Raw genomic sequence first — 12,327 nt, 5'->3', positions numbered from 1 at the left:
GGCCTTCAACTCCCAGAAATCCTAACAGCTGGTAAACTGGCTGGGACTTCTGGGAGTTGTAGGCCAAAACACCTGGGGACCCACAGGTTGAGAACCACTGGCCTGACCCTCACGCATTACCCCAAATACATCTCTTGTCAGTGTAGTCTGCTTCCCTTCCTTGCTCACAAGAAAGCGCGCCAACCCCTCCCCTCTTGAAAGGCTCGACTCCGCCCCTTATTTCCCGCCCGTGACGCCATCACTGCGCGCGCACCGCTTTCCTCGTTTGCTGCGTTTGTTATTGGCGCGAAGTGGAGAGGAGAGAGAGAGAGAGGAGAAGATGGGGCGTGCGCTGGCATAAACGGCCACTCCGCGGGAAGGAAGGCAGGCGGACGGCGCGAGGATGGTGAGCGCGTGCCCGCCAGCCTCAGTCAGGACCTGCTAAACCTTTCCTTTTCCTTCTGAGGGGAAACTCGCCAGATAAGGGGGGGGGGGGGAGGGGAGAGAGAAAGGAGGGAATAGAGGCCTTCCATAGCCTTCCCCCTGCGAAATAGAGACATTTTTAGTTATATAGGGAAACACTGAGTGTGTATAAGGAGCCTTGTCCTTCAGCTCACCATAAACAACCACTCTTCCCCACTGACCCTCCTCTTTCCAAAGTCTTGGCATTGGTCAAAGTTTCTCTCCCCCACCTCATGCAGTTGACTCTCCCATAGCCCACTTTGGCCCTGATTTTGATCAAATGAAATAATTGTTACCTGGGGAAAAGATCTATAGCTCTGATTTCCATCATCCCCAACAAAGCATGGCCTGAATGGTAAGAGATTACACAGATGCCTCCAGTGTTAGCCCAAGTTTCTGAGTATATTTGACCATCTATCCAAAAATGCCCTGCTCACGGTCCCACCTGCATCGCAAGCGCGATTGGTGGGGATGAGGGATAGGGCTTTCTCTGTGGTGGCCCCTTGACTCTGGAACTCTCTCCCTTAGAGCCGCCGCAAACTAGCCTCCTGCGAGAGCAAACTGTGCCAGCAGGTCCGATGACGTTGAAGACTCCGCCTCTCTCTCCGCCTCTTTCTCCGCCTCTTTCTCCGTGCCAACATGGTTTTTTCCTTTAGAGCCGTAGCAAACTACTGGAAGCGAGAGCGAGCTTGTGCTCGAGCTCGCTCCGAAGCCCCGCCTTTTTTCCCCCGAGGCTGCTCTCTCTCTTGCTAGTGTGCCTGTTTTCCCTTGCTAGGGAAGCGATGCGAGTGTATTCTCGCAGTTGGCAGAATTCAACTGTGAGCGTACGCTCGCATCCCTGCCCTCTGCAATGGAAAACAGGCACGCTAGCAAGAGAGAGAGCAGCCTCGGGGGGGGGGGGAAGGGCGGGGCTTCGGAGCAAGCCGGAGCTCAAGCTTCCTGTAGTTTGCTGCAGCACGAGCGTATGCTCGCAACGCTGCCCTAGCAAAGGGAAAGAGGCGGAGCATCGCTTCTGCTGGCTTAGTTTGCTCTCGCAAAATCCTAGTTTGCTACGGCTCTTACTAGGGCAGCGATGCCAGCGTACTCTTGCTGTTGGCAGAATTCAACAGCGAGAGTACACTGGCATCGCTGCCCTAGCAAAGGAAAAACCACGCTGGCACGGAGAAAGAGGCGGAGAGAGAGGCGGAGTCTTCAACGTCATCGGACCTGCTGGCACAGTTTGCTCTCGCAGGAGGCTAGTTTGCGGCGGCTCTAAAGACATCAGGCAGTCCCCATCGCTAGCAATCTTTAGGAGGAGCTTGAAGACGTGGTTGTTCCAGTGTGCCTTTCCAGAATAAGGAAACTCCTAGCATTATGTCCCATTGCACTTTATCAGAGATCTAGGATATCTACATGCCCACCCCCTCCAAACACTCCGCCTGCCACGCCCAGCACTCTTAACTTTATCATTACATTTGGCCCCGCCATTGTTTTTAATTGCGTCATTGTGTGTTGTTAATGTTATTGCTTTGTTTTTTGAGTTATTTTGATGTTGTTGTTGTTATTGTTGACTATTGTATTTGGGCTCGGCCTCTTGTAAGCTTCACCGAGTCCTCCGGGAGATGGTAGCGGGGTACAAATAAAGGTTTATTATTATTATTATTATTATTATTATTATTTCCTCCCATTTGTTCTAGTTTTTGAGATACAGAACATATACCAGTAATTATCTGCTCACCCATGGAAAAGCATGATGTCCATATCGAAGGGCCCTTCTACACAACCATATAACGCAGAATGTCAAGGCAGAAAATCCCTGGGCCCTTCCACACAATCCTATATCCCAGAATATCAAAGCGGAAAATCCCACATTATCTGAGTGTGGACTCAAATAACCCAGTTCAAAGCAGATACTGTGGGATTTTCTGCTTTGATATATTCTGGGATAGAGGGCTGTGTGGAAGGGCCCTCACAATATCTGCTTTGAACTGGGTTATCTGAGGGTCTTTCCACTCAGCTGAATAAAATCCCACATTATTTGCTCTGAGCTGGAATATATGGCAGTGTGGACTCAGATAAACCTGTTCAAAGCAGATATTGTGAGATTTTCTGCCATGGTATTCTTGGCTATATGGCTTAGTAGAAGGGATCTGACACCACTCTGTCATATATTCCAGTTCAAAGCAGAAAATGTGGGGTTTTATTCATCTCCATGGAAGGGCCTGAAGAAACTAGAGCTAATGCAATCTATCCCATGCAATTTTCTGAATCGGTGCCCCGAATAACCCCAGGAACAGGCCTAAAAACCAAGCCATCAAGTACTTTTTGTTGTTTGGCTGTGTTGTGGGAATTGTGGCTAGAAACCTGGAGAGGCCAAAGTTTGCCACCAGACTGAGTTTGAAAGTTGGTTTATGGCGAAGCAAACTGTTGCTATGTATTCATGAAACACTATTCAATGCCAGGCTTGGAAGTGTTTCAAAGGGGTGTGGGGTGGGATTTTAGGGCCTTTCTGATGTTGTTGGACTGCCTCTACTAGAATTTTTTTTCCATTGATTCTCTGGGGTAGAGTGCATGGGAGTTGCTATTCAGTGCCACTTGGGGAGCCATGCGGTTTCCATCTGCTCTACTGAATAGAAAATCCAAATATAGGCTCAACAAGGAGTCACAGCAAATGTCCATATAGTATTCATGTTTGCATACTATGTGTTTTATGCATATGCTTAAAATAATATTGGTGTATACATGGTAAGCCATCTCTTGAGCATTCCTTGCCTAAGAAAACTCCATGAAATGCATGTGGTTGCTATAGGTTGACAAGGCACAGATTTAAAAATGTGTGGGTGTGTCAGATGGTCTAAAGATGTTCCAGGTGTCCCTATACAGACAGTCCCCAAGTTACAAACAAGATAGGTTCTATAGGTTTGTTCCTACATTGACTGTGTTTGTAAGTTGGAACAGATACATTTTAAAGGCAAAAATGTATACTTTTAGCATTGGATAACATAGGGAAAGGTGAACACTCCCTTTGCTGTCTGTGCCTCCGTTCGAACATTTAAACTCACTTTCCATCCCTGTCAGAATTGGATTTTGAAATATTTGGCATGCTGTGGAAAAAAGGAGTGGTGAGAAAGCTTCAGTGGAGACACCTTTTCCCCATGATAACTTTCAGGAGTGAATTTTTCTTCTGAGGGCTAGATTTTTCTCACTTCCTGTTGCCTCAGTCATGTTCTTAACTAGGAGTTGTTTGTAAGTTGGATATTTGTAACTCTGTGACTGCCTGTATGTTTGGCTCTATCTACACTGCCATATAATGCATTGAAACTAGTCAGGGTGGATTCAGACAATGCAGTTCAATTCAGTTAAAATTCATCCAGGGGCAAACCAAGAATGGGCAACTTGGAAGTCCCTGAACAGACATAAAAGTGGAGTGGGCAGATCAAAAGACAACCTGGCAAAATGGCACTACATAAAAGAATCCCACATCTTATGAGACTGTGGAGCCGAACAGACAACTCCGCATCTGTATGCTTGTCCATTATGCCCTGCCTCATGTACAGAGGAAGAATTGTTTTTGATCAAAAGATATTTAGCCACCTGCGCTCCTTCTATTTTTATCGGTTTTATACTAATTTATGCAATGCTTTTGATACAAAATAAATAAATAATGCAGTTAAACTACATTATATGAGCCTGCTCTACACTAACCATATAATGCTATTCCAAACTCCAACATACAACATTGTAGATGGGGCCTAAGATCTACTTTGTCCATAAGTATACTTGTAACTGCCACATCAGATTGAAACTTGCTACAATGGTAGAACACATTTACTACTCCTAGCTAACCAAATTTCAGCATGTTTCACTTATCCATGGATTTGGGGGAATTTTCAAAGTTTTTATAAACTTTTTTTAATAATAAAGAAAATACGTTCCTAATTTGAAAGTGTTATTTCCTGTTTAATGGTGTAGTCCTTACTTTGAAAGTAGTTGTTCTACTCCAGAAACTTTGTGTGGCACAAACTATGTTGAATTGGTTGAGACTCTATGAGATATTAAAAACTATTGCTCTATAGCATAATGTCCTTCCCACAAAGACAACGTTGTTTGCAGTTTAATAAACGTTCCCCATGTTTTGATGATAGAACAAATTAGGAAATGACATTTATAAACCACTTCTAATGGCAAGAGGCCATTAATTTATGGAGGAATGGGAGCCTTTTTTACTTTGCTTTGCTTCCTTGCACTGACTTTGGAAGCCTTCCGAGATCTGAACTTAATCCAAATCAAGCCTCGCAAATGTGTAGTTTTAGCTCAGTGCTTCTCAGACTACTTGGTATTGGACTGTAACTCTAAGTTCTTTGCCATTGGTTATGCTGAGTACAGCTGCTAAGAGTTTCAAATCAACTTTTAGAGTGCCACAAAATTCCTACCCTCTCTAAATCAATAATGCTATCAACCCCTACCACGTGATCTGGATTGTTGCTTAATTGGAATTTGCCTCTGTCATCTCATAATGAATTGGCCTTACTGCAGTTTGCATGCAGCATTAACGGTCATGTTTGAGATTTTATTGCTGTACATGCTATAATTGAACACATTTTTGCTAATTAAAGCCCAAATGTTCATTATTTAAACTTTTGAGTCATGCTTTTTTGTTTTAAGATACAGATCATCACATGCTACATTTGTTAAGCAATTCATGCAAAACAGAAAATCCAATAGTGGTTTGTTTTAAATTGCAAATGCAGATATCAGAATTCTGTTTCCAGAAAAACATGGAAAGAGAAAGAAAATTAACACTTTTTTTAAAAAAAGGTTCTACATTTTCTATAATCTACCACCAAGTTTTGAAATGGTTTAAAATAATTTATTCCAGCTGACATTTAGAAACCATTTTAGAAATACTAAGTAGATCTTTTTTCATGCTATGGGAATTCTTAGAGGAAAAGAGTTTGCTCATGGGCATTTATAATCATAGGCCACACCTACTTCTCTTCTACTTCTTCTGACAGCATTTTTGTAATCACCAATTAGTAGTAATTACCTGATATCAACCTAAGTTCAGAAGGATACGACAAGGACACAGATGAGTTGTTGGTGCTTGTAAATCTGGTGGAGATTATGACTCCAGCAGTCAAGTAAATACATGTGGTGGGTGGGCTGTAGATGTGTGAAAGGTCATTTTGGAGAATGGAAGGACACATGTAATAGTTTTGCTAGGGTAGTATTTTATGATATATCTGATGGCCTAGGATCTTGGGACTAACTCTGGTCAATCATATAGAATAATTACATCCTAGTTTTGAACATATTACAGCCGCCCCCCCCCCCCCACCACACACACACACACACACACACACTTGTGGGACTGGCATATATGGGTTTGCCAAGAGCCCTCCAACGTTACTGCCTCCACTCCTGAGGCTGCCATATGTAGTCAAGTGGTTGCCTTGGACTTCAGGAGGGGCGGGGAGGGGGGAGCAATTACAATGGCTGCTGCCAATCACCTCCCAAGGTCCAGGACCTTTGTGTGAATGTGCACTCGTCTTCTGCATGGGTTTTGGGAGGGAGTTGGCATTGGTCTACCCTCCCCATATCTTTGAGGTGAGGGGACAACTGTGCTTTTCCTTGCCAACTAGTGAATGAGCTTTGGAGGGCGGTTGGCAGCCCACCCCTGTTGCTCTGTCCTTGGTCTGGTACCTGCACTTGCTCGCAGCAATCAAAGCTTGCGGGGAGGGGTGTGTGGCTGCGATAATTGATCTTTTCCATCCTCCCAGGGGATGGGTCTGCCATGAATGTGCACCCGGACCGTTTGGGGTAACAGCTGTGATTGCTCATTTAATTCAAGAAAGCTTGAATGTATGAGCATTCATTGAGATCATCATATTTAAAATACTCAAAGGAAGTTAGCAAGTTGTGGTTTTCTCAGCTAATGTTAGTTATGAACTGATTTCAGAAATCAAAGCTTATCAGAAGTTCCTTACTGTTTCAGTTTTTAAAATAAATCTACTTTTAAAATAAAAGATAGTTATCAAGATTTTTGTCCTGTTGCACTGTAAGATGAAAGATCATAAAACTCTGAATTGTTTTTCTTACTGTTTTGTTTTGTCAGGATATCCGAAAATTCTTTGGAGTTTTAATTCCTGGAAAGAAACATGAAGACAACGCTGCCAAGAAAAATGAGAAACCCAAAAATAAAGAGGGTAGCTCAGATGCAATATCAAAATTGAAGGACATTAAGGTTGGTGTACACTCTCTAGATACATGCTTTCTAGAGTTTTGTTAGTGCTTCTGATTTAAGTTTCCTTGGCATTTGCAATAGCTGCTAGAATTATACTATTGAGGAATTATTCCATGATTCCAAGACCTATGCTTCAAGCGCAGTGTGGCCTATTAGGGGATCTTTTAATACAAAGTTTTTGTGTTACACCAATTTAAATTATTTGCTTTCCAATCTGTGTTTATTTCCCTTTTCTCTTGAATATAGTACAAGGTAGGCAGCATCCCAGGGTTGGATGCCCATAATTCTCTTCAACACTGCCATATAATCCAGATTTGTATCCTGCCCAATCTCCCAGAGGGGACTCAGAGCAGTTTATATGAGTCTACGTTGCCATATAATCCAGTTCAAAGGAGATAATCTGGATTTTATATGGCAGTGTAGAAGTGGCCTGAGGTCTTGACCCTCTAACTTGTGCTACTGCTAAAAAAAGTACTGCTACAATTTTACCACCGCAGTAATTGGGTTCTATTAGGAAACCGGGCATGTGTTATTTGGTATTTTGGTGGTTCCACTGTGGTGATACTTAGAGTGCCTGCAATAATGGCTGGAGATACACACCACCACCTTCTTAGTGTTCTCTTCAGATACCCTATTTCATGTGTTTTGTTTGCACATGTTTCATGATAATGTAATTGTAGGTTCCTTGTACAATTTGGAACTCTGCATTGAGATTATACACAGAGACCAAATAGATGGAGATTTTCTAGATCTGATATCTAAAAATATATATACAGGTTGGGACATAAAAATATCTCGTATTTTGAAGGGGTATAAATCTGAACAAAGTTACCTAGAAGAAAAATTTATATATTTCTGAAAAGTACATAAAACAGTTTTGTTTTAATGGTTTTTAAAATCTTACCATAGAAATAATTTTGTAAGGATGCAGTTTTAAATCGGCATGGTCTGCCAGGTGATTTTCTTTTCAGGGTAGATTTAGTTGCCTGAAGATTAAAAACCCATAGCAAAATTGTTGTTCGATCTGGTACAGATGCATTTTGACCGAGTGTGAAGCGTGTATAGAATGCTTTCTGAGTTTTTATCACATAATGGTCCTTAATATGCTTGAACAACAAACCCTCAATATTCACTAGTCTAATTTATGATGGGTACTGAAATCAGCAGAGCCTAATCTACCAAATTAGACCTGACCCACCTCTCTTCACCAAAGCCTACACCAGGGGTCCCCAAACTTTTTGAACAGAGGGCCGGATCACAGTCCCGCAAACTGTTGGAGGGCCGGATTATATTTTGAAAAAAACATGAATGGATTCCTATGCACTCTGCACATATATTATTTGCAGTGCAACCCCCCCCCCCCAAAAAAAACAAAAAACAAAAACACACATTTCTATATAAATAAAAATGTAATGTTCGTTTGTGGGATTAACAGAACTCAAAAACCACTGGACGAATTGACACCAATTTTGGACACAAGACACCTAACAACCCAATGTATGTTCTTCATTCAAAAAATGGATTTTGTCATTTGGGAGTTGTAGTTGCTGGGATTTATAGTTCATCTACAATCAAAGAGCAATCTGAACCCCACCAACCATGGAATTGAACCAAACTTGGCACATAGTTCTCCCATGACCAACTGAAAATACTGGAAATACTGGAAAGGTTTGGTGGGCAGTGTTCTTTGGTTTTGGAGTTGTAGTTCACCTACATTCAGAGATCATTGTGGACTCAAACAATGATGGATCGGGATCAAACTTGCCTCCCAGGTGAGAAGCCTCCCAGGTGGGTCCTTGGAGACCAGAGTGGCCGGAGCAGAGGGTTCCCGGCTGCTATTGGCGGAGCGGCGCCGGTGGGCGTGGCCAGGTAACGCCGGCGTTCCCTGGCCACGCCCACCCGGCGCCGCTCCGCCAATAGCAGCCGGGAACCCTCTGCTCCGGCCGCTCTGGTCTCCAAGGACCCACCTGGGAGGCTTCTCACCTGGGAGGCAGAGGGTTCCTGGCCGCTATTGGCGGAGCGGCGCTGGGTGGGCGTGGCCAAGCCAGGCCATGCTGCGCGGGCCGGAGAAATGCCCTCGGCGGGCCGCATACAGCCTGTGGGCCGTAGTTTAGGGACCCCTGGCCTACACAGTGCCCCCTCGAAATATGGGAGATCTTTATGCCTCACCCTGTATAATGAGTGGCGCCAGGGATTTAATTTAGTCCTTTCTACTTTCTGTAGCACTGGGACAGGGCTTGGCAATAACTACAGTACCTTTAAGTTCTTCTCCATTGTTGGAAATGGAAGCTCCTGAGTTTTTTCCCCCAGGATCCTTGACAAATGGCTGACCTTGGTGCTGCTGAAAAGATAGGACTAGCTTTAAATTCCCTCCATTCAGATTGCTATTTCCCTGGCCATATAGGGGCAAAGACGAATACGCAGAATTAAATCCCACCACCACCACCATCATACTGCCGTTCTCTTTTCCTTTTGTGTCATGTCTTAGTTACATTATCAGGGTTTTGGTTGATCTTTTATTTGTAAAGCACCATGTAAAGTTATGGTGCTTCATAAATAGATGATGCTGATGATGTATTCCGAGTCAGCATTTTCGAAAGGGGGATTCTCAACTGTCTTTTCATACAGACCAATGTTATATAAGTATTGGCACATCACATAGTAGTTCCATGTTAAACCACAAGCAGCTCAGACTATTTTATAAACTATGTATTTACCCACTTCTAATTAACCAAAAGATGGTTGATTTGTTATATTTTGATTAAGTCTAGTACATGTGTTTTGAGAGTTAAATACTCATGGAAGGAGAAATGCTCATCCATTTATGAACTTTTTTTTCTCTTTGAGGTCTCTTATTTATCACTGTGTGTAGTGATCTAATAAGAGAACATTGATTGGTTTGCATTTTTAAGGTAATATTAGGTTAACAAGATTTAATATTGATAGAATTGTTTTATTTCATCACAACTAGAAAAAGAGTTCAAACCTTGAAGATGAATTCAAACAAAAACAGGTGAACAAGAAAAAGAGGATCATCTATGATTCAGGTAACATTTATGGCTTTTGTTAGAATGCTGTTTTCAACTGTGATATAATACTTATCTGCTAGAGTTTTAATATGGAGAAAAACCAACCAAATTTGCAGAAGTTTTTCAATGATAGATGTCTTTACAGTTCCATTACCACTTAATGCTCTTGGATGATGACTTCTGCTGGACTGTAGCATGTGTTTAATTGGTTTATGCTTGCACCTCTACATTTCAACTTAGTTCTGTTAGACCAGGGGTCCTCAAACTTTTTAAACAGAGGGCCAGGTCACAGTTCCTCAAACTGTTGGAAGGCTGGATTATAATTTGAAAAAAAATTAATAAATTCCTATGCACACTGCACATATCTTATTTGTATTGCAAAAACCACTTTAAAACAATACAATAATTAAAATGAAGAATAATTTTAACAAATATAAATGTATTAGTATTTAAATAGGAAGTGTGGGCCTGCTTTTGGCTGATGAGATAGGATTATTATTGTTGCTGTTGCTGTTGTGTGCTTTCAAGTCGTTTCAGACTTAGATTGACCTTGAGCAAGGGCTGGTTAAATGACCTTGGAGGGCCGTATCTGGCTCTCAGGCCTTAGTTTGAGGACCCCTGTGTTAGACTATTATTTTTTCCTAACTATTAATCTATTTTAACTGACAGTGATTTTAAAGGTTCTCAGTCAGGTGAGGTTTTAATTGGTAATGCTAGGATTCTAATCAGAGATCCCTGAATGCAAAAACTACCATGAACTACTGCTGTTCTGTTGTTCTTGCCTGTATCATTATTGTTTGAATACCCACATTTCTTTCACAAAATGCATAGGATATCTAAGCTTGAGTGAAACTTTAGTCTCCGTACATGAATATTATTTTGAGGGAGCTGGAATGTTTTAAATCCCATCATGCTCTGCAAAATGATTTTTGGAATTGATTATTGTTGTATGTCAATATTAGACAGCCCTGGGGTGGTGGTGTTCTGTCTACACAACCCCGGTGAAACTACTGTGCCTCTTCCAAAACTCTGTACCCACTCATCAGTAATTCAAGTTTTGTATTACCAGATACAGTCTTGCTTTTATAACCTTTTCTTTTTGTGGAAGAATACAGTTCTGTGGGTGAGTGGAACAAACAGTTTGTTCCTTTTTTGGAGGCAGATTAATACTATGTTTGAAATCACCCACTTACTTTTTATCTTAAAATATTAATAGACCCTTTCTACTTATCAGGCCTCACAAATCATGGTAGACAGTAAAAAATAAAGAATCAAGAGGGCCAGCTGACAGTCCTACAGTATTCTGTATCGATGTGGAAGAGCTAACTGATGTTGCTTTGCTTAATTGTAGATTCTGAAGAGGAAGTACAATTGGCAAAAAGACCTAAGAATATACCAGACAGAAATCAGTCTTCAAAATCTGACAAGATTCTAAAGAAAGATCCAGTTGTTTATGTTTCAGAGACAGGTAAAGGGCCTTGCATTAAAGCCTCTTATGTGTATGCACTGTGCTTGATAATCATGATGCTTTTTTATTTTTTTAAAAATGGGTGCATCCTTTAAGACAAAAGAAAGGACACGAATTAGAAGTGGGTCTATAGGCTGTTTTGTTTATTTATGATCTTAACTTGCTTTATTTCTTCTAAGTCTTATATGTTGATACTGACTTTGGCGATTTCTTAAAGCTATTTTTAAATCACCAAAAAAGAAGGTATTTTGAGTTCTAAAAACCATTGCACTATGTCAAAGCAAGAACTTATTGCCTTTAAATAATGTTGTACACTTACTAGTTTGTTGCCTTTCTGGATGGATGCACAGCAGTGCCATCTTCTAGGTTGAATTGGTAGATACTATTTACTAGAATAATTTTCTGTGTTTATATGAATGAAACTAGTTGATGGCAGAGTTGATTTGCTTGAATTTTAAACAAATGGGATGTGTATTTCTCCAAGGGAAGGGATGATCATTGAAAGCCATTGTTATATGTAAAGCTAAACCTAGCATCTGGATCAGACAAGGATGTTTTGGGATGAAACTGGACTGAACATTTTTGGGACATAATATGTTTTGGTCACCATCTGTGACCAAAATTTCCAAGCAAATAAGCTACTCTCTGAGTTAAAGTACAAGGATAAGATCATAATTTAGTTGTCAGTTTATTTTTGGATTGCCTCTGCAGCAGCTCTTCACATGTTTGACTGGGAACAAGTCCACCTGAGACAACTAGAGTTTTACTCTTAAATTGCTATCTGATACAGTTGGGTCACAATACTGCAAAAAGTTGAACTGTAGCTGCCAGTGTGATTTATGATCTCAGAGATCTGCTTGCTGAAATGGATTTCTAGATCAAACTGCCAAGATTCCAGGATTTTATCTTTGTACTGTACGTGTTTTTATGTGTTTAATGGCTTTTGTTTAGGTTTAAACTTTTACACTTCCTTGACAAACCAGTTTATAAAGTAAAGGCATATAAATACAACCTGTCAAGGAACTGCAAAAACCTTTAGCCCTTGGAATCTTTTTGCATAACTTCCTCTGCCTCTAGTAATAGTGCCTTATTTATTTATGCTAATTTCTCTATGTAATTGTCAGACAATTTTTTTAAAAAAATACTCAGAAATCTTAAAATATCTT

At 41.2% G+C, this 12,327-nt stretch overlaps 1 protein-coding gene across 2 annotated transcripts in view; it reads left to right on the top strand.

Annotated features, from left to right (window-relative positions):
• The first annotated feature begins 241 nt into the window (after positions 1–241).
• Positions 242–12,327, top strand: part of RFC1 (replication factor C subunit 1) — a 38,065-nt gene continuing 25,979 nt past the window's right edge. For both annotated transcript variants that reach the window (XM_060777818.2, XM_060777817.2), the window contains exons 1-4: positions 242–385; positions 6,536–6,664; positions 9,636–9,711; positions 11,045–11,161. In XM_060777818.2, coding sequence (XP_060633801.2) covers positions 383–385; positions 6,536–6,664; positions 9,636–9,711; positions 11,045–11,161 — 325 coding nt within the window. In that variant the 5' untranslated portion in view covers positions 242–382. The remainder of the gene's footprint in view (positions 386–6,535; positions 6,665–9,635; positions 9,712–11,044; positions 11,162–12,327) is intronic.

The sequence above is a fragment of the Anolis sagrei genome, chromosome 5 (assembly GCF_037176765.1).
Source record: "Anolis sagrei isolate rAnoSag1 chromosome 5, rAnoSag1.mat, whole genome shotgun sequence".
Taxonomy (NCBI): domain Eukaryota; kingdom Metazoa; phylum Chordata; class Lepidosauria; order Squamata; family Dactyloidae; genus Anolis; species Anolis sagrei.
The sequence above is the reverse complement of the archived record's forward strand: the minus strand, read 5'-3'. Positions and strand labels throughout refer to the sequence as shown.